General features: G+C 35.6%; 1 protein-coding gene across 1 annotated transcript; it reads left to right on the top strand.

Annotated features, from left to right (window-relative positions):
- The first annotated feature begins 6,106 nt into the window (after positions 1–6,106).
- LOC135151576 (uncharacterized) lies at positions 6,107–22,454 on the top strand. Its single transcript, XM_064090125.1, has 4 exons — positions 6,107–6,403; positions 7,675–8,523; positions 18,154–18,824; positions 22,442–22,454. Exons 1-4 carry the CDS (start codon positions 6,107–6,109, stop codon positions 22,452–22,454), a joined length of 1,830 nt encoding a protein of 609 aa, XP_063946195.1.
- The last annotated feature ends 203 nt before the right edge of the window (positions 22,455–22,657 follow it).

Raw genomic sequence — 22,657 nt, 5'->3', positions numbered from 1 at the left:
TTATTTTACATCGTTGTGTGTGTTCATAAATAATTTCCAAATATGATACATAAATTTTGAGGGGTCACGTGGAGTAAAGTAGCTGTTAGAAACTAATATACACACTGTTATCTCTCAAACAGTTAAAGTTAACGGCTGTTTTTAACAGATGTGTGGACCAGGGTTACAAACCGAAAGCTAAATGAAACTTAGGGTTACAAACTGTCACGTTTCAAAGTGTGGGGTCTGATTTGCTAATCAGCCAAAGTGTGGGGTTACAAAGTTCAATAAGCTCTTGCAAAAATACGGTAATTCGTTATTAGTTACCAGTTCGTTGCATACAGTTGCTTTTCATTCTCTCCCGAGAAAACTATCTTCACTGCCATCTCCCCACACTTCCACACAAAAGTTAATTCTCTGCTTTTTGCTACAGACAATCAAATCGCGATTTCTTATTCCGATTCACCGGATCAGTAAGTTTGAAACTATACTCGAATTTTCAATCGAATTTCAGATCCAGTTTTTTGTTTGCTTTAAATGTTTCCGATTGAAGTAGTTTATGATGATTTGTTTTATTTGTAATTGTAGATAAGTTCTGACTTATGTTGAATCTGTGTAAATGGAATTATGTAGTTTTTAGTTGCATCTGAACTCAAATTGCACATTTGCAGTTACAAAAAACAGTGTACAATTGTTTGATTGTTAAGTAGCTATTTAGTTGTTTGTATCATAGTTGCAAGACGTTTATGAAATAGAATTTTGGTCTTGATTGTGTAGCTTCTCAATTGAGTTGTGTAAAGATATCGCATATGGAGTTGAGAGGTAGTCGAGTATTCTTATTTTTTAACAAAATGAGGCACTAGTTTTGGAGTTGCAATGAGTTGATGAAATAGAGTTTTGGTACTGATTTTCTAGCCATTCGATTAACTTGTGTAACCATGTCGCATATGAAGTTGAGAGCTAGTGCGGTTATCCTGTTTTTTAACAAAATGAAGCACTAGTTTTGAAGTTGCAGTGAGTTGATAAAATATAGTTTTGGTGCTGATTTTCTAGCCATTCGATTGACTTGTGTAACCATGTCGCAGATGAAGTTGAGAGCTAGTGCGGTTTTCCTGTTTTTTTAACAAAATGAGGCACTAGTTTTGGAGTTGCACAGAGTTGATCAAATAGAGTTTTGGTCCTGATTTTCTAGCCATTCGATTAACTTGTGTAACCATGTCGCAGATGAAGTTGAGAGCTAGGGCGGTTTTCCTGTTTTTAAACATAATAAGGCACTAGTTTTGGAGTTGCACTGAGTTGATCAAATAGAGTTTTCAACCTGATTTTCTAGCCATTCGATTGACTTGTCTAACCATGTGGCACATGAAGTTGAGAGCTAGTCCGGTGTTCCTCTTTATTAACATAATGAGGCACTAGTTTTGGAGTTGCACTGAGTTGATGAAATAGAGTTTTCGTCTAGCCTTTCGATTGACTTGTCTAAGCATGTCGCATATGCTATTGAGAGCTAGTCTGGTGTTCATTTTTTTTAACTTAATGATGCACTAGTTTTTCAGTTGCAAGGTGTTTATTAGATATAGTTTTCCTCCTGATTGACTAGCCTTTTGATTGAGTTGTCTAAATATTTCGCATCTGCTGTTGCTATCTAATCTGTAGTTGTAACTCATTGATCAATCACTAATTTTATTTTCATTGTGTACCCCTGCCTATTGTAATGTCTAAATATGTTACTTGGTCAAATTTTGATTTGTAGATATGGATAACCTCCCAATTATTGTGCAACATAGTGGATATTGGGATGAGGACAGAAATTACAAAAATTTCAAGGTTTTCGGTGTGCTGCTTCCAACAAATTGCAACTACATATACTTGGTAGGGATGATATGCAATGAACTGAAATTGCAAGTTCAGTCAATTTCATTGGTAATTGAATACCAGACAAAGGAGGGCTATCCACCATTTAAAATTGTTGACGATAACAATTTGTTATTTTATATGGAATTGAAGAAGAGAGAGGCTGATTTTAACAAGTACCCTTTGAGCATAACTTTACATGAAACATATATGCAACCATCAGTTAATTCTACTCGGAGTGAAGCAACTGTTGATAATGTTTGTGATGAAGCTCAGATTACAGAATGCTTATCATCTAGTGTTGCTAATTGTAACACCCCAGTCCCACATCGAGAAGAGTGGGAATATTTGTTCAGTTTATAAGCATAAGTCCTACTACTAATTGCACCAACAAATCATGATCTTTTGGGGGCCTGTGGTGGGCTTGTGGATTACCTAAGTTGTTGCAGTTGGGCCAGTATATTTAGGCTTATTTTCGGATTCGGATTTCGGGACTTGACCCGATTTTCGGAAAAAAACTCGGGATTTGACCCGGGTTGTTTCATATGGTATCAGAGCCAGGTTCTCGAAAGCTTGATTCGTCAAGTTGCTAGAGGTGGGGACACGAAGGTTGGTGGTATTATCTCGCAATGGATAGAGATCCAGAGGCGGGGACACAAAGCCAGCCGGTATTATCCCACAATGGCTAGAGAGATTCGATCTAGGCCTATGGGCTATCCGTTTCTGCCTGACGAGGACGTCAGGAATTTAAGTGGGGGAGTTTGTAACACCCCAGTCCCACATCGAGAAGAGTGGGAATATTTGTTCAGTTTATAAGCATAAGTCCTACTACTAATTGCACCAACAAATCATGATCTTTTGGGGGCCTGTGGTGAGCTTGTGGATTACCTAAGTTGTTGCAGTTGGGCCAGTATATTTAGGCTTATTTTCGGATTCGGATTTCGGGACTTGACCCGATTTTCGGAAAAAAACTCGGGATTTGACCCGGGTTGTTTCACTAATGACTTCCCTGATGATTTAAACAAAAACACTGTTGGAGACTTTATGGACTATGCAGAAATGGTTTCACGACAACTGCTGACTATACCAACAAATGATCTTGTTACAACAACTAGTGCAGAGGTCGGTTCAAATGAAATCATAGAAGACAAGCACAAGTCAGATTTGATAGCAATGCAAGTTTACAAGGACAAAGAAACACTGCAGATTGCTCTCATATTTCATACCATAACAAGAAAATAACACAAATAACTCACATTTCACTTACAAAACAACTAGTGACATAAATGAAAAAATAGAACACAACTAAGCATGCCACCAACTATCAGCTATTAACTATACTGAAACAACTGCAAAACTAACATTACAATAACATATTACAAAACCAAAAATATACAATTATATATAACTCATAATTGCTCACTATCACAAACTATAAGCTACTATACATAAAACCAAACGAATCAATTTGTTGGCAAATCAAATTAAGCTAGTACATATGAGCATCAAAATAATAATACGAAAGCATTATCAACACAACCAATATACCTGAGGTGGAGCACGAAGATCATCATGGAAAGTGAGCTTCAATTTTTTGGATACAATTGCTAATTTAGATTTCCTTCCATTCAACATCTTCACTTTTGATTTCGAACGAGAACCTGATGCAACAGATGGAGAAGCCGAGGACTGCCTTGTTTGAACCATTGTTCCTGCAAAACGAAAACACAAAACAGGCTGGTAATTAATAAGCAAATCAATCTAAAAAATCAACTTAAAACAAAACAAAACTCAACTAGTAAATGACTATAAAGAGCATGAGAACAAGGTAAATCAACTCATCACAGTGAAAAACAAACACAAACTAGCAATTCAAAATATGAAACTCTAAAACCCTCTACTCAGATTTCAAAAAAACTTTAATAAAATCAAACTCACACTATGAAACTAACAAAATCAGTTGAGATTTACAACATAAAACACGAAAACATAAATTCAAAGGCTAGGGTTTATACATGTAACACGCACAGATTTTGAATTGCAAAACATAATGCAACTTACAATGAAAACAACCTAAGTGAACAACAATATCTACAAGAGATCTTAACAAGAAAAAAGTGTAAGATTAATCGCACCTCGTTGAAGAAAAACGGAAAAGCTCAAGCTGTAGAGACGAAGATGGTGCTGCTGCTAGTTTACCGTAGTTATGCAATTTCTTTAACATAAATATTAAAGGTACCGTATATTTGCAATAAAAACGGACAGGTAGTACAATTGCAATTAATATGGTAGTAAAGGGTATTTTTGCCAAATTCCCTAACTTTTAAAATCTTAAATTATTTTAATCGGTTAATATTTCAACAATCATAACTCTCATCTGTAACTAAAATTAACGTTTGAAAAATATGTTAAAATTTTGTGATATGCAATCAATATCATGAATATTTTTTAAAATCTTAAATTTTTTCAATAATAAATTTTATTATAATTTTAATTGACCGTGTATATTTGATTTAAATTCTAATAAGTTATAAAAAAATTTATAAATCTAGATTTTCTTTAGAACCCGATAAAAATTTGTAAAATCTTAAAGATTATAAATAAATTTTTAATAAATACAATTACAAATCCATAATATTAACTTCAGGAAAAAGATTTTATTAAATTTTGAATAATTTAATATTTTGATGAATTTGAAAACAATTACAATTGAATATGAATATATTTTTGAACATAGTTTAAAAATTCTAATATAATACCAATAAATTTAAAAGATGAGTTAAGATTATAATTACATACCAAATTTTAAATTTTTTATAAATATTAAATAAACATGAAATAATAGTATTTAAATAAATTGATAAATTCAAATTAAAAAAGAAATAATGTTATGGATATGAATAATGAATTAATATAATAAGTATAATTTTGATAACATATAATTTTATACACAAAAGAAAAAATTTATCTAACCTACATATTTTGTTTTTAAAAAAAAACATTTAAGTAGAATATACTTGATAACTATATTAGGATTAAGTACAGTTTTAATTCATTCAAATGCAAGTTAAATTCTAAAAGATGATTATACATAATAATATAATTTTAACTTTAATATTTCGTATATTTATTTTCAAATAGAATAATTATTTAGTGATTAAATATTGTTGCATAAATGCAACGGTAAAATGTTACACATTCAAACGTTTTAGGTTCTTCGGTTTTGGTATTGTCAGGGAGAGAGGGAGAGAGCTATAGTATGGACATCAGCTAGGTGTGCCTGAGATACGTATCAGTGCAGATATGAGATTGTGTTAAAAGGTCATCACAAGAATGGCCAAAATGGGGTGTTTATTGGACTTGCCGGCTATGCCAGTTGTGTGGTTGTCAAATATAGAAATCACAATTTTGCATAGCCTTATCGCATTCGTATTGGAGGGTCAGGAGGTATTGGAGGGTCAGGAGGTCTCATTAACTAACAGACAGGGACAACGTCTTTTGCGAGATCAAGACATGACTGTGTATAATCAGCTCTACACCAGTCAATTTTTAGTGTACATTTCGTGGTGTGGACTCCGCATCACTTTCAGTCATGGGCGGACAGTAAGAGGGGCTGGGGCTGGCCCCAGCCCGGGTGGAATTTGAGCCTGTCCATTAATACTTATATATATATGTTAAAGTCTAGCTCGGATAATATATAATAATAATACGATTAGCCCGGTCCATCATCATCTATGCTTCTTTAACATAGTTGTACACAAGATTAAAAAAAACAAAACAACCTTCCTCTGCGTTGCTTTTATATATTTTTCTAGATTTAATATTGATTATTTTTTAAATTTATTTATAAATTTCTAATAGCTACACCCCTCATTATGTTTTAATAGCTACTCTCTTATCATGTCAAAGCATTTAAAATTATGCATATAAAAAGTGATTTTCTAAGTTATTATTCTCTCCGTCCCGATGAGTTATATACGTTTATTATCTGTACGCATTTCTAAACTTTTATAAAATGTAGTTGCATAATGTTTTTTAAATTTTTTATTTTGAATAAAAGTTTTAATATCAAAATTTATTTAGAATTTTTTTTAAAAAAAGTATTATGAAGCTATTATACTTTAAAGTAGTCTTAAAAAGTGTGTCAAAAATTGCTACTACAAGGGATTTTTTTTAGCTAGTTTATACATTTTGTTGCTTGCAATTTTTTTTTACTCCAGCCCCGGCAGGAAAAAAATCCTGGGTCCGCCCCTGCTTTCAGTGCTATGAGTATGTGATGATACGATTTCCTGGCCCGGGAGTGGTTCCACAGTTACCGCTTTTAGAGGAGCTAGGAGGGAATGGGCAAGACCCATTTCTTGATTCACCTGATGATGTATTGCTTCTTGATTGGCATGTTCCTGAGGCAGATATGATGGATGATGTATTGCCTCTTGATTGGCATGTTCCTGAGGCAGATATGATGGATGAGGAACCTGACCCCAGTGATATACTCGAAGGTCAACACTATGCTCAGATGATAGAGCAGCCAGCTATATTTCAGGGTGAACTCAGTGCATTTCAGTTGGAAAGGGTTCGGTGGATGCTGCACATGTTTAATAACAATCTGATTGGTATATTGATAGAGCATATATTTATATATGTTTTTATATGATTCTATTCTCATAATTTTAGTATTTTGTAAATAATCGGGATATTACTAATTGATTTTAAGTGTTTAGTGGCAGGATAATAAATATTCCTAAAGTTGGATTAAATCAAGCTTATTTGGGCTTAATAAGATAGAAATTCGATTTTATGGATAGCCTACGAAGCAAATCTCGTTTGGGCCGTAACTTGAGTTTCAGACATCAGAATTGGACGATTCAACAGCCCACGCGAAGATATTGAAATTTTCTACAAGTTTAAAGTGGTCCAAATGTAAAAATCCAACTGGATCAGCCCAGAATCAGGCCTGAACAGAATCTTAGGAATTTCAATATCAGAATCCAACTCGCTTTAGGATATTATTTTATTTTCTTGTAAATTAAGAAAACTCTTATATATATTAGGGTTTTGATAGAGATTAGAGACAACTAACTTGTATCATATAGAATAATATAGAGATAGCCTTTTTAGAGAGAGAAGGGAGAGAAACACTTGTGAGAGAGATTGGAAGAGGGAGTGAAGGGATTCATCCAGACGTCAAGCACTTTCATCAAGTTGTATTCTTCGTACTTAAATTCTTAAACTCATGGTTTGTGGTATAAATATATATTTGTTTCATCTTATCATGAGTAGCTAATCCCTTAATCCAAGAGTTGGGTAGTATTCATTGGCTTATTATGTTTGTTTAGTTGGATTGTGTTTTCTCTTGATTTGTTAAGCTGTCATTGAGAGCTTAACACAGTTATAGGAGTCGCGAACCTATAATTGTATTCATAGGACTTATAACGAATCGGGAGAGGAGTTATAATTCAAGTACATGATATGATGGACACAATTTGAGTATTAGATCGGGAGATTGATATGAGAATTGTGAGACTTAAAATCTTTGGTTCTTAATAGTTTATAAGTGTTCTTTGATTGACCATGGGAGTGGATTTTGAGGGATAATTGTAGGCATTATAATTTACCTTGGGAGAGGATTTTATAAATATTAGAAGGATTGTTTTTAGCAAACAAGAGACATAAACATTCATGGTAGCCATTGAAGAACTCTAATTGTTGGGTTGTTTTCTCTCATATATATTATATATTTAATTATTTATTATATTAATTAGTTGATAGATAAAACCCACCAAATTCTTATCCACACTTCTGAATTACAAGAGATAAAAGGCTTGAAATTGGTATTGATATCAGTCCTTCCCTGCGAACGATACTCTTGAGAATACTCGACAACATATATTGACATATGAGATGCAGTTTGATAAGACAATCCAAACCATCTCCCTAATCGCTTTTCTCATGGAGAACAATAATGTGGCTGGACCACACTTGATTGTGGCCCCGAAGGCTGTACTATCAAATTGGATGACTGGATTCAGGATTTGGGTCCCTAGCATTGTTGCTGTTCATTATGATGGACGTATGGAGGAGAGAAAGCTGTTGAGGAATGAACACTCAAGGAAGAGGAAACTGAATGTATTGGTCACGGACTATGACACGATTAGTAAAGATAAATCATACTTAAAAAAGATTAACTGGCACTACCTGATTTTTGATGAAGGAGAACAGCTCAAAACTGGGGAATATGCTCTTGCAAGGACTGTTGAATCAGGATTTAAGATACGACGGAGAATTTTGCTGACCGGGAAGCCAATACCGAATAATTTGCAGGAGTTATGGCCACTGCTTAATTTTGTCTTTCCAAACATATTCAATTCAGTGGAGAATTTTGAGGAGTGGTTCAGTGCTCCCTTTGGAGATCAACCTAATGTTTCTCTTACAGATGAAGAGAAGAGTTCGATCATTTGTCGTTTTCACCATGTTTTAAGGCCATTCGTATTGAGTAGGAAGAGAAAAGATGTGGAAAAGGCAATCTTGGTACATGCAAAGCCACAGGTGCGTAAACGTTCAAGCTCACTTGGAAGAGATGTGCCAAGCGAGATAGAGATTAGTCTTGCAACAAATTGTAGTTCACCGAGAGAAATGCTGATATGGAAGATTCACAAGAGGAAGAGGTCTAGATGCATTTATATGCCTCCCCATGTATGTTAGTGAATATCTTGGACTGTGAAATTCAGCTTTGTACAGCATCATAATTCTTATAGCTAGAGCTCCCTGTGCTTAATGACTATAATGAGTTCATGTCTCCTCCATTTGGAGACACTTCTATATGAATATGAGTTTTAATAAGAATTTGAAAAAAAAAAAGTATACTCTTCCTTAAACTATTTTGCTTCTTAATTATTTTGCTCATTCTTTTCAATAAGAATTTTATATAAAAAGACTTTTAAGACGTAATAAATATAATTTTAAATTATTATCATATATTCATGATGAAAAAAGTATTAACATTTACCAATATAAGAATGATTAGAACCTTTTTCAATATCCGAGCTTTTATTTTAATCATATATTCTTCCACACAAATAAGATAGTAATTCAAAGGTGATAATTGAAATTATGAATTAAAGTTTTTCATAAATAAAAAATATAATAAATAAGAAGTATATTTATATAGTCAGAACAAATAACTAGACAAATTAATTTAACTTTTCTCGTAATTTGAGCTGCAAAAAAACACATACTTCAATGTATTATTTTTCAAAATTTCTTTTTCTGAATAAAAGTTTAACATCACTATTTTTTTCAGAAAAAGAAAATTTAGAGGAAATAATGTGTAGAAGTATGTTTTTCTCTGAAAGCGTGACACTTATTTTGGATTAAGGGAGTACCAGCTAAAGAATATATTTCAGCTTTTGAAAGTAAAAACTGGAGCCAAGAACATGCTCAACGGGAGAAATCAAAGAACGAGTTGTGGTTTTTTTGCTTCTATTGACAGATTGAAATCAAACTGGGTTCCAGAATCTTTTACACCAGGGATATAACAATACAGAAGAGACCAGCTTTTAAGAAAATTTTCATAGCAGCAAAATAGGGCACCCGGGCAAGAGCCAACCCAAGCCCAAGCTTGGGTCCGCCCCTGGGTGAAATAGAAATACATATACATAAAAGATGTTAGATATAATTGATGATTACTGATGTTCTTAAGGTTTGTTTTAGAACAGGAATCATCAGAGTTTAAACTGGAAGCTGATCAGAGTTTAGTAAAGTCTGACAGAGTTTAAATAAAGTCTGATCAGAGTTTACATAGTCAAGACTCGACAGAGTTTACACGTGGAAAGAGCTCAGAAGCGGATATACTTCAAGGAAGGATAGAAGCTGAGGAGTGATTTGCTGACTATGGAAACTAAACAGAAAACTGGAGCAATCTTTGATTGATAGAATTCATAGCAGATTTATAGGATATCAAATCAGAGATTGATTTTGTAACTGTGTCTATATAAACACAGATTAGGGTTACTCTATATGAGTTGAGTTATCGAGTACATTGTTAAGAACCCTAGCAGCTCTTAGTGATAATATATAAATCACTGAGAGAGTTTTTGTAACCTACTAAGCTTTGTGAATAAGAGTTTACTGCTTTCAATCTCTTATATTGTCCAATTGTGTTATTGATTGTGTTCACTATATCTGTTTATATAGTGAGTTTATAGGACCTAACAAGTGGTATCAGAGCCAGCTCTGTTAAGATTACTACAGTGAGATCTTAAACACAATCATGTCTGAAAAATCACAAGCTTCATCCTTTAGAGTCCCAACCCTTAAGGCATCTGAATATCCAGTCTGGAAAGAAAGAATGATCATATTCTTAGACTCTGTTGATCCAGAATACCTTGACCGGATTTATGATGGACCACATATGCCCACCAAGCTCTCTGTTGGGATTGCAGATGAACCTCAAAAGATGGTTCCAAAAGAAAAGAAAGATTATACTCCAGAGGACATCTCATCTATCAGTAAAGATGCAAAGGTGAAGCATCTGTTGCATAGTGCCCTTGATAATGCAATGTCTAATAGGGTGATTGGGTGCAAAACTGCTAAACAAATCTGGGATGCTCTGGAAACCAGATGTCAAGGAACTCAGGCCATTAAGAAAAACAGAAAAACAATCCTTACACAGGAGTATGAGCACTTTGACTCAAAATCTGGTGAGTCCCTGACAGATCTGTATGACAGATTTGTCAAACTGCTGAATGACTTATCTCTGGTGGACAAGGAATATGATCTTGAAGACTCAAACCTCAAATTCCTTCTAGCTCTTCCTGAAAAATGGGATTTGAAAGTCACTACAATAAGAGACAATCTTGATCTTGGAGAAATGTCTCTTGATGATGTTTATGGAAGACTGAAGACTCATGAACTTGAGATGGAACAGAGGAGCAAACGACATGGAGGAAAATCAAAGTCTGTTGCTCTGAAAGTTCAAGAGGAAGCTGCTAAGAGCAAGGGAAAAGCTCATGTCACAAAGTCTGACATTGAGACATCAAACTCTGATGACTCAAACTCTGATGTTCCCTCAGACTCTGAAGAAAGTGATGATGAGATGATGCAGTTAGCAGCATTGATGGTGAAGAGCTTCAAGAAGTTGGCCTACAAAAAGTTCAACAAAGGCAAAAGTTTTTCAAAGAAAGACAGAAACTCTGACAGAGTTTATGACAAGAAAAACTTTAAGAAGAATGAGGGCAAAGAAGGAAAAGCTGGAAAAGCTGACAAGTATACCTGTTTCAACTGTGGTGAAAAGGGACACTTTGCATCTGAATGCAAGAAAGCCAAGAAGGAAAAAGAAAAAGCCTTTATCACCAAGAAAGGAAACTGGACAGATACATCTGATTCAGAAGAAGAAGTCAATTATGCTCTAATGGCAAACACTGAATCTCCTGCTAAGGTACCTCACTCTACTCTTGCCTTTGATACTGAAGATATAACTGAGTTAAGATTGTTTCTTAAAACTTTACATATCAGTTTTAGAGATCAGACTTTAGAGAATGAAAGATTAAAATCTGAAACTCTGAGTGTAAAGAAAAGAAATGATTTTCTAGAAAAAGAATTAGTTCAAATGTTGGAAGTTCAAAAAGAAAGAGATGATGCTGTCATTGTCAAAGATGAATTATCAAAGAGGTATGCATCTCTTCAATCAGAACTTGCCAAGGAAAGAGAGATCATTAAAACATGGACTAATTCAGGCAAAACTACTCAGGATATCTTAGGTAGTGGAAACTGGAAGAAGGGACTAGGTTACACTGATAACTCAGAAGCTGAGTCATCAAAAACAGAGTTTGTTAAAACTCAAAAACCTAAGGTTAAACCTGTTAAATTTGTTGTTGAATCCTCTAAGACTAAACAATGTAGACCAAAATCAGAGATTAACAACAATTTAAAATCTGAAAAGCCCAAACAGGTTAACATAGGACTGATGACTCAGAAACAGCTTAAACATAAGCTTAAAGAGGTAAAGTCTGATGACAGAAACAAGGAGCCTAGGAAAAATAGAAATGGCAAAATTGGCATAGACAAGAGTAACAACTACATGCCTGTTCCAAATGCACCTAGGAAGACATGCCATAACTGTGGTAATACTAATCATCTTGCTAATTTTTGCAGGAAGAACAAGGACATTAACTCTTTACCTACAAAGTCTGGAGTTAGAAAAAGTAGTATTAGATATAAACCACAAGATCCATGTTTTCATTGTGGTAGTTTATGGCATTCTATTTATACTTGCAAAGAATATCATAGCCTGTATTATGATTATTATCAATTGAAACCTTCTTTAAAGGTTAATAAAAACTCTGCAAGTACAAACTCTGTTTCCAGTACAAACTCTGTTGCAAAGTCTGTTAGCTCAAACTCTGATAATAATACCGCTGCAAAAGCTAACAAACTTAATAAGGCCAAGGGATCCAAGCAAGTCTGGGTCCTTAAAACTAACAACTAGTGGTCTTTGTGATTGCAGGGCAACAGGAAGAATATCCTAGTCTTGGACAGTGGATGTTCAGGACACATGACTGGAAATAAGACCCTGCTGTCAGAGTTTGTGGAGAAGGCTGGCCCAAGTGTTTCTTATGGAGATGGCAACATAGGAAGGACTCTGGGATATGGCAACATCAATCTTGGAAATGTCATCATATCAAATGTAGCTCTTGTTCAAGGGCTGAAACACAATTTACTCTCTGTCAGTCAGATCTGTGACAGAGGATATCATGTTGATTTCTATGAAGAACACAGTGAGATAGTAAGCAAGTCAACAGGCAAAGTGGCAGTAACTGCTCACAGACATGGGAATATTTATGAAATCCACTTGCCTACAAACTCTGAAGGAAAAGCAATTTGCTTGTCTACAAGGATCTCTGCAGAAGAAAGTTGGAAATGGCACAAGAAGCTTTCACATCTAAATTTCAATTCCATAAATGAGCTTATAAAGAAAAAGCTTGTGAGAGGACTCCCTGAATCACTACTGACATCTGATGGATTGTGTGATTCATGTCAAAAAGCCAAGCAGAGAAAGACATCTTTCAAGAGTAAGACTGAATTCTCAATAAACAAACCATATCATCTTCTACATGTTGATCTATTTGGACCAGTCAATGTACCATCCATTGCAAGGAAGAAATATGCTCTTGTCATTGTTGATGAGTATACTAGATACACTTGGGTATATTTTCTTCACTCTAAAGATGAAACAGCCTTGCATCTGATGGATCATGTGACACAACTGGATCATGAATCTGAAGACAAAGTGAAAATCATTAGAAGTGATAATGGAACTGAGTTTAGAAATTCAACAATGGAAGAGTTCTGCAAAGAAAGAGGTGTAGTACAACAGTTCTCTGCACCTGGTACACCACAGCAAAATGGTGTAGTTGAAAGGAAAAATAGAACTCTTATAGAAGCTGCCAGAACTATGCTTGATGAGGCTAAATTGCCTACTTATTTCTGGGCAGAAGCTGTTCAAACAGCATGTTTCACTCAAAATGCAACCTTGATTAATAAGCATGGCAAGACCCCATATGAGATGGTGAAGAAAAAGAAGCCAAATCTGAAGTACTTTCACATATTTGGGTGCAAATGCTTTGTATTGAAGACTCATCCAGAACAGCTTACCAAGTTTGATTTAAAAGCTGATGAAGGCATTTTTGTAGGTTATCCTATCATAACAAAGGCCTTCAGAGTCTATAATCTGAGAACCAAGGTGATCATGGAATCCATACATGTGTCATTTGATGACAAAAGAATAATGGGTCTAACAGATATGGATGATCATGAAGAACTGCATTTTGAAAATGAAGAAATATTCTCTGATTCAACAAACTCTGATGAACAGTCAAACTCTGACTGTGAACAAAACACAGCAAACTCTGGTGAAAATTCACAAGTTCATGATGATGAAGCACTTGCTGAGGGGGAGCATCAGAATGTTTCAGACTCTACTCAAGACTCATCAGAGAATGCTAACTCAAACTCATCAGAGAATATTGATTCAAACTCTGATAGCACAATTGCAGGGGGAGCTACAGAGAATAATCAGCAGAATCAGGAGAGCATGGATCAAGGGGGAGGATCCAATGATGAAAATGGTCAACTTCCACATGCAAGGAAGTGGACAAAATCTCATACACCTGATTTGATTATTGGAAATCCAGAAGCAGGTGTACAAACAAGGACAGCTACAGCCAATGAGTGTTTACATCATTGCTTTCTGTCACAAACAGAACCCAAAAAGGTGGAGGAAGCTCTTCAAGATCCTGATTGGATTCAAGCAATGCAAGAAGAGTTAAATGAATTTGAAAGAAATAAAGTCTGGACCCTAGTACCAAGACCTAAAGACAGATCCATAGTTGGTGCAAAATGGGTGTTCAGAAACAAAACTGACAGTGAGGGTGTCATTACAAGGAATAAAGCAAGGCTTGTGGCAAAAGGGTATTCACAACAGGAAGGTATTGATTATGATGAGACATTTGCTCCAGTTGCAAGATTGGAGGCAATTAGAATCTTTCTGGCCTATGCTGCACACAAGAAATTCAAAGTATTTCAGATGGATGTCAAAAGTGCTTTTCTAAATGGAAAACTGGATGAAGAGGTATATGTTGAACAACCTCCAGGTTTTGTGGATCCAAAACATCCAGACTATGTCTACAGGTTGGACAAAGCACTTTATGGACTAAAGCAGGCTCCAAGGGCATGGTATGAAACTCTAGCTCAATTTCTTCTTGAAAGTGGATTTACTAGAGGTACCATAGATAAAACTCTGTTTTATTTGAATCATGATAATGATCTGCTTTTAGTTCAAATCTATGTTGATGACATTATTTTTGGCTCCACTAATGCTAAACTCTGTCAAAGATTTGCCAAGCTCATGCAGTCTAGGTACCAAATGAGCATGATGGGGGAACTCAGTTATTTTCTGGGCTTACAAGTTGAACAGACTGAAGATGGGATTTTTATAAATCAAGCCAAGTATACCAGAAATCTTTTAAAGAAATTTGGTATGCAAGACAGTTCTGCTGCAACTACTCCTATGGCAACAGCAACCAAACTAGACAAAGATACTGGTGCATCAGTGAATATCACAAACTATAGAGGAATGATTGGATCATTGCTTTATTTAACTGCAAGTAGACCAGACATTATGTATGCCACATGTCTATGTGCAAGATTTCAGGCAGATCCAAGAGAACCTCATCTGATTGCAGTAAAGAGGATATTCAGATATCTCAAGGGAACCACATCATTGGGACTATGGTACCCTAGAGAATCAGATTTTAGTCTTATTGGATACTCTGATGCAGATTTTGCAGGTTGCAAAATTGACAGGAAAAGCACAAGTGGGAGTTGTCAATTTCTGGGTGGAAGACTAGTTTCTTGGTACAGTAAGAAGCAGAAGTCCATCTCAACATCAACAGCAGAATCAGAGTATATTGCTGCAGGCAGCTGTTGTGCTCAAATTCTTTGGATGAAGAATCAACTGTTGGACTATGGGTTATCCTTCTCTAAAATTCCTATTTATTGTGATAACCAAAGTGCTATTGCTATGACAGGAAATCCAGTTCAACATTCTCTGACAAAGCACATCAGTATAAGATATCATTTTATAAGGGAGCATGTGGAGGAAGGAACCATTGAACTTCACTTTGTTCCTACTGAACAGCAGCTAGCAGACATTTTCACCAAGCCATTAAGTGAAGCAACTTTTACTAGGCTGGTGAATGAGCTAGGAATGATATCAGGAACTGAGTAAACATATTGGTTAGATCTTTAAAATTTAACTTGTCAAATTTACCATATGTATTACTCACACATCTGCCATGATATACTCTGATTGATAAAATCTGATAACATTCTCTGATAATATACTCTGTTTGCTTTACTCTGATAACATTCTCTGATAATATTCTCTGATAATATTCTCTGATGCTTATAAAACTCTGAATCTTGATAAGTGATCTCATTTTTATCTTCTCTGAGACAAATCACCTATGAAGATACCATGAAGCATGTTCTGAATGAGTAATCATGAATCTCAGCTAAGTTCCTTAATCCTGATCTCAATTTTGTGCTACACTAGTTCACACTCTGCATGCTGATATCATTGAGACTCTACTACTTCACATATCTTAATTATAAGTGAGACTGATTAATTTAAATTTTCTCTCATCTACTAGACAGTGATTATAAACTCTGATGTTTTTTTTTTACCTGAGACAAAACCCCCCCTGAAAAATAAGCATGGTACTCCTTTGAGATCTTAGATGTTAATATGACAGTGACTGGGAAGAACCAAACATTTGCTGGTATTAAGTAATTGCTAAGATTTTATAATCTATGGTGACCAGTCACAATCTCTGATTACTGGAGAAACACTAATGCAATAGTATATTTAAAGGTCGTGCCTCACTTACACTGAGAAGCGTCCTTGAAATGAAATGAAAAAAAAAAAAAAAAAAAAAAAAAAAAAAAAGGGGGTTATATTATTTTATCTGAATCATCAGAGTATGTCTCAGTCTAAATTTTGAGAGTTTGCATAAATTATTTTTGTCTACCTTATAATTACGAAATTGTGAAATTTTATATTCTCTGATTTAACATGACCACACACACATTTCACAGGCACATTATTGAGCTATGGATTTTAGAACAAACTCTGATTTATTGATGAATATTCTGAAAATTATGTCTTTATTCTGAGGTTTGCAGAAATTTATTTTCTTTGACTTAAATCTCAGAGTTTAAAATTCGAGAGATTTGATCTTGATTTTTATTTCAAATATTCAGAGAATGTGAAGAGAATATGTTTCAAACGGATGTATTATTAGTGGGTTTACATGCACAACATTTTAATAGGAGAACGTGTAATCAGCATTTATTACTGCGCATGTTTTACTGCACTCATGATGATTACTCTCGTTTCTCTATCCCACTAACATTCATCTACCAGTTACATTTTGACAGGTGTCTAATTGAACAAAAAGCCCATGCGTACTCAGTTCAACAAAATCTGAAGAGTTTTTCAGATCAGATTTTATTGCTTATTATTCAATTTTACACTTACTCTCTACTTTCACTTTCTAACCAACACTCTTACACTCTGTTCTCTGCAAATTCAAACCTTCGTCTACACACTTCCTCAAACATCTTCTTCTCATAATCTCTGTTCTAATGGCAACTACAGCTTTTATCTTGGCAGGTGTTGAATTCGTTCCTAATAACTATGCAGCCATCCTTGACACTGCTGAAGCCCCAAGGGATTATCATCCCTTTCAGCGATTCTTGGCACAGAGTGTCATCGGTACCGCTCTCACCGCTCCTGCAAGACTTTCAGGAAGCCAAATCATCAGCTTTTGGAGGACGGGTACATATGACAATGGTGGTGCAAATGGATCACCATCAATTGTGTTTTCCTATGATGGGGAGGAGTATGCAGTTACTCCAGCAACAGTCCGTCAGGCACTCAACTTGCCAGAACATCCTGCATACATTACAAATGGAGATGCAAATCTCAGAACAATGATGCTTGATTTGGGGTACTACGAATCTCTGGATAAACTGGGTCAGCTGAAGCGTCCATGGCTCAATAAGGAGTGGAGCTTTTTCTTTGATTGCATTACTAGAGCTTTCCAGAAGAAATCTACCAACTGGGATGCTATTCCAATGGACATGCTCCAAATCGGGTATTCTCTGATCTATTCTACTGCTTTTGATTTTGGTAGATTAGTTCTTAGAAATATTGGTGAAAGAATGCTTGAGAACAGAAAAGTCATTTATTTCTCAAGATTTTGTCAATTGTTGTTTAATGCCACTGTTGGAGAAGTAGATTTTGATGCTGCAGATGAGATCAAACCTTTTAAACTTCATAAAAGGGCTTTTAAGGATCTCATATCTAAAGATGAGAAGAGACCAGTTCTCAGGCCTCTGCAAATCCCAGCTCCATTCAGGGCAAGGCTGAATCTTCCTCAGGAACCACAACCACAGCCTCAACAATCTCAACCACAACATCCTACCTCTCCCACAGTCACCAGAAAACCCAGATCATCAACTACAAAACCATCCAAATCAATAAAGTCTGATGACCAACCCTCTACAACAAAAACCAGAACCTCTGTCGATACACAAGTTCTACAGACAAACTCTGATGTCCCAGTAAACTCTGAAGCTGCTTCTCCTCCAAAGCAGAAGAAAAGAAGAAGGCTTGTTGCAGCATATGACTTTGATGATCTTGAACCTGCACAATATGTAAACTCTGAACCTACACCTACAACAACCAATGAACCTGCTCAGTCTAGTCCTCAACAAAAACCAGCTAGATTCAAAAGAAGGGCACACAAGCCAAAGAGAGCCAAGATTCCAGAATCTGAAATTACTGATTTCACTATCCAAGAAGAGCAAACACCATCAAGACCAATTCCTGTTGATCCTTCTCAAGCTCTGATGGTGGAACCTCTTCAAGCTGTTCCTATCACTGATGCCACACCATTATCTCCTACAACATCTCCTAAAGCATCTCCTACAGCATCTGTAGTAGATGAAGAGATCAGGTGTGATGAACCAGTTACTGCTGAAGCTGGAGCAACTCAGTCTGATTGTCAAACTCCACTATCTGATCATGGTCAAATTCCTCAATCTCCAATGAAAATTCCAGAGGATGCCATTGTTCATGATACAGCTCCAGAGAACTACAGGTCTGATGTAGTTGATGAAACTGACAAAGTAGCTGTGGAAGCGTTACAAACTCTTGCTCAGACTGGTGAAGAGCCCATCAAGTCACAGTCTGAAGATAAAGGAAAATCTGCTCAGGATAATGTGGAGAAAGTTGCAGATCCTGTTCCTGCAGATGAAAAAGCAAACTCTGATCCTGAGGATGATACCAGTTCAGATACTGACAAGGATGACAATGCTGAAATCCCTTTGACACAACAGAAATGGGAGTCTACTAGCCAGTTCAATGCAAGGCTACAAACTCTGAATACAGCCTCTGAGCCACTCCCAAGGGATCTTCAGGTTGATCCACCAAATGAAGTCTGGGATAAACTCTGGTTGAGTCACCAGCACTCCTTGGAAACACCTAAAGCTGAAGAGTTCTTAGCTATGGCAGAGAAGAGAATTACAAACTCTGATGTTATGTCAAGCCTCAAGGGCACAATTCTATATCTGAAGACATTTCATCCTGCTCATGCCCAGACATCTAAATCAATAGATGGTCTAAGAACAGAGATGGCAAAAGTCAAGGAGACAAATGAACTGGAAAAGAAAAGGACCATCAATCCTATGAAAGAAAGTGTACAGAAGCTGGTCACTACAAATGAATCTCTTAACCAAAGGATGACCTTGATTGAATCCAATCAAGAAAAGATGTCCAAACAGCTTGAAGCTATCCAAACTTCACTTTCTCTGATCACATCCATTCTGATTCCTGATGAGGATGATGTCAAAAAGGGGGAGAGAGTAGCTCAAATCAAATGCAAGTCTACTACTCAACCTCTGAAAAGGAAGAAAAAGGATGATGATGATGATGCTGATGATTTTACAAAGCACAAAAGATTTCAAGCAGGGACTGGTGGAAGAGTTTCAAACTCTGACAGTCAGAAACAATCTAAGCAAAGCACAAAGTCTGGTCCAACTCACAACATCACATCTGGATCTAAGCAAAGACCAGTGACTGGATCAGACAAACCCATGACTGATGAAGAGCTTGCTAGATTGATTTTTGAACAAGAAAATCCAGAAGCAAATTTGGATTTGGAGTTGATTGCTGCAGAAGAAGAAGAACTAAAGAAAGAATATGCTGAAGCAATAAAGTCAGGAAAAATCCAAAAGCCTGCAAAGTCAACTACCAAGCCAAAAGAAAAAGGAATACTGATCAAAGAAGCTACTGTTGCTGATCAGAGTTTACCAATCAAGAAGGTATACTCTGAAGATGAATACACCTCCAAGGGTAAAAACAAAGTAGATGAACATCTGGAAAAAGGATGGGAAAAGAAGAAGCCTACAACCTCTGACAAGGATCAAGTTGTGAGGGAAAGGAAAACAGAAGCTGCAATCTCTGACAAAGCTCATGTTGCAGAACCTCAAGAAGAAAGATTGACCTCTGACACAGCTCAAGTCAATAAGGAAGCAAAGAAAGACACAGTCTCTGACAAAGCTCAAGCTGTGTTCAAACCAACAACTACTCCACTGGCTGGATTTGCAAAGCCTACTCTGATGACTGAAATAAGTTTTGAAAAAGGCTCAATTAAACCATTTTCTCATCAAAAGGTAGGAAGAGATAAAGGAGGGCTGGGATCCAAGTATGAAAAATTTGATCAGAGTATAGGATCAAGACCAGATGACCCCTCATCTCTCTGTGCTCCCAAGACTGGAGTATTGCAAGACAAAATGGATAAACTTGATTCAGTCCAGTTGGTAAAGAATGACAGAGGAGATAATATCCTTATCTACTTCATGTCTGATGGAACAGTGTTTAGAGTGCTTGAAGCAGATCTATATGCTAAACACTGGGAAGAATTGAGATATGTATCATACATATTTCAAGTGAAGAACAAGTCAGGACAACACATCTCCAGCCTGCTAAAAGATCAAATCAGAAGGAAGATGGGGATTACAGGAAACAAAAATGCTGGACCTTTCATTCCTAAATACCTCAATCATAAAGGACAGCTGGTGGAGATGAAGAAAAATTCAGCAAAGATTGAAACAATAGGTGGAATCAGAACTCTTGCATTTAATGAAGAGTCTGATAAAGCTTACAATATCAGGCTGGATAGGGACTTGAAGAAGAACAAGATTTATGATCTCAGAGCTGCAATTTATCAAACTGGAGTTTCAGATCCAGAGTTGAGAGAGATCAAGAGACAAATGATTACAGTGCTTGATGATGCTGAAAAAGAACTCCTCAGAGAGTATCTAAAGACAGCAAATGGTGTCTATGCAGCTAAGGAATAAAGTATCTGTAAGTTTTAAAAGTTTTCTGTTATATAGTTAAACTCTGTTGCATTTGACTTAAATGTTTTGACATCATCAATTATCTGTTAACTTGCACATAATTTATTTATGCACAAGTTGGGGGAGATTGTTAGATATAATTGATGATTACTGATGTTCTTAAGGTTTGTTTTAGAACAGGAATCATCAGAGTTTAAACTGGAAGCTGATCAGAGTTTAGTAAAGTCTGACAGAGTTTAAATAAAGTCTGATCAGAGTTTACATAGTCAAGACTCGACAGAGTTTACACGTGGAAAGAGCTCAGAAGCGGATATACTTCAAGGAAGGATAGAAGCTGAGGAGTGATTTGCTGACTATGGAAACTAAACAGAAAACTGGAGCAATCTTTGATTGATAGAATTCATAGCAGATTTATAGGATATCAAATCAGAGATTGATTTTGTAACTGTGTCTATATAAACACAGATTAGGGTTACTCTATATGAGTTGAGTTATCGAGTACATTGTTAAGAACCCTAGCAGCTCTTAGTGATAATATATAAATCACTGAGAGAGTTTTTGTAACCTACTAAGCTTTGTGAATAAGAGTTTACTGCTTTCAATCTCTTATATTGTCCAATTGTGTTATTGATTGTGTTCACTATATCTGTTTATATAGTGAGTTTATAGGACCTAACAAAAGACCTAACTTGCGACAACCGGTTCCCATAACAAACAATTGCTATGAAATATTTTTTTGTTGTGTTTAGAATTTGGAGGGCATAATGCACAAACTAGTATAGCACTCAAATGCAACATGAACACTTGAATATAGTAAACTAGGAGATGCAATATGTGTTTGACAGTACATATAGATGTTTCATATATGTGTCATTTTTACTGCCGGAATGTCCCTTTAATGGTGTCAGACACTTTCATGTGTCCCTCCGACGGTGCTCATATGTTTTCGTTGTAAAATACAACATTAACACAGGTATATAGTAAATTAGGAGATACAATATGTGTTTGACAGTATATATGGAGGTTTCATATGTCATTTTTACTGCCAGAATGTCCCTCCGGCGGTAATTATACGCATTCTAAGGAAACATTGGTCAGAGTGGGCTGACTGAAGTTGAGGCATATTCTGGTGCTTTTCTCAAAGGTTTCTCATACGCATATCCTGAAATGAGACCAACACGATTAACTGGAAGGCAAAGTATCGTGCCTCTTGGTCAAAAAAATTGAGCATAAAGAGGTACGCTTGTGATTGTTATTCTCTTGATATAAACGTTGCTTATTGTTTTATATGGAATTGATGAAAGGAAACCTAGAAGTAAATCTACGTTATAATGCAACTATCTTCTTGTTCCTCTATATTTTAAATTTCAAAAAATTGTGACAGTTTTTCAAATGACATATGAGAGTATGTTCATCACTCTCTCCCTATAATTTTAGTATCGAAAAATTATTTACGTTTGAAATAATTCAGTAAGTTGATAATAGCTCTAACTTCGAAGTTGTAGATAAATATAATTGTGTGGGGATGATATATTAAGAGTTCCTTTAAAGCATGAAATGTCTCTTTTTTTCCCTTATATATTATACATTTAACAATAAATTCTATTATTAATGTATTATATCCCAGATGGTTAAAGTAGTCCAGCTCAAAGTTCATATAGTGTATTTATTTTCGAATAGAATAATTATTAAATAATTAAATATTGTTGCATAATTGCGTCGATAAAACATTACACATTAAAACGTTTTATCATGTATTGTTAGGTTTTTCGGTTTAGAACGCTACAAGATGTACCATTCACCGCTTCACGTAATCAGCTCATATATTTTCATGTTTTACTTT

The sequence above is a fragment of the Daucus carota genome, chromosome 3 (genome assembly GCF_001625215.2).
Source record: "Daucus carota subsp. sativus chromosome 3, DH1 v3.0, whole genome shotgun sequence".
In the NCBI taxonomy this organism is placed as follows: domain Eukaryota; kingdom Viridiplantae; phylum Streptophyta; class Magnoliopsida; order Apiales; family Apiaceae; genus Daucus; species Daucus carota.
The sequence above is the reverse complement of the archived record's forward strand: the minus strand, read 5'-3'. Positions and strand labels throughout refer to the sequence as shown.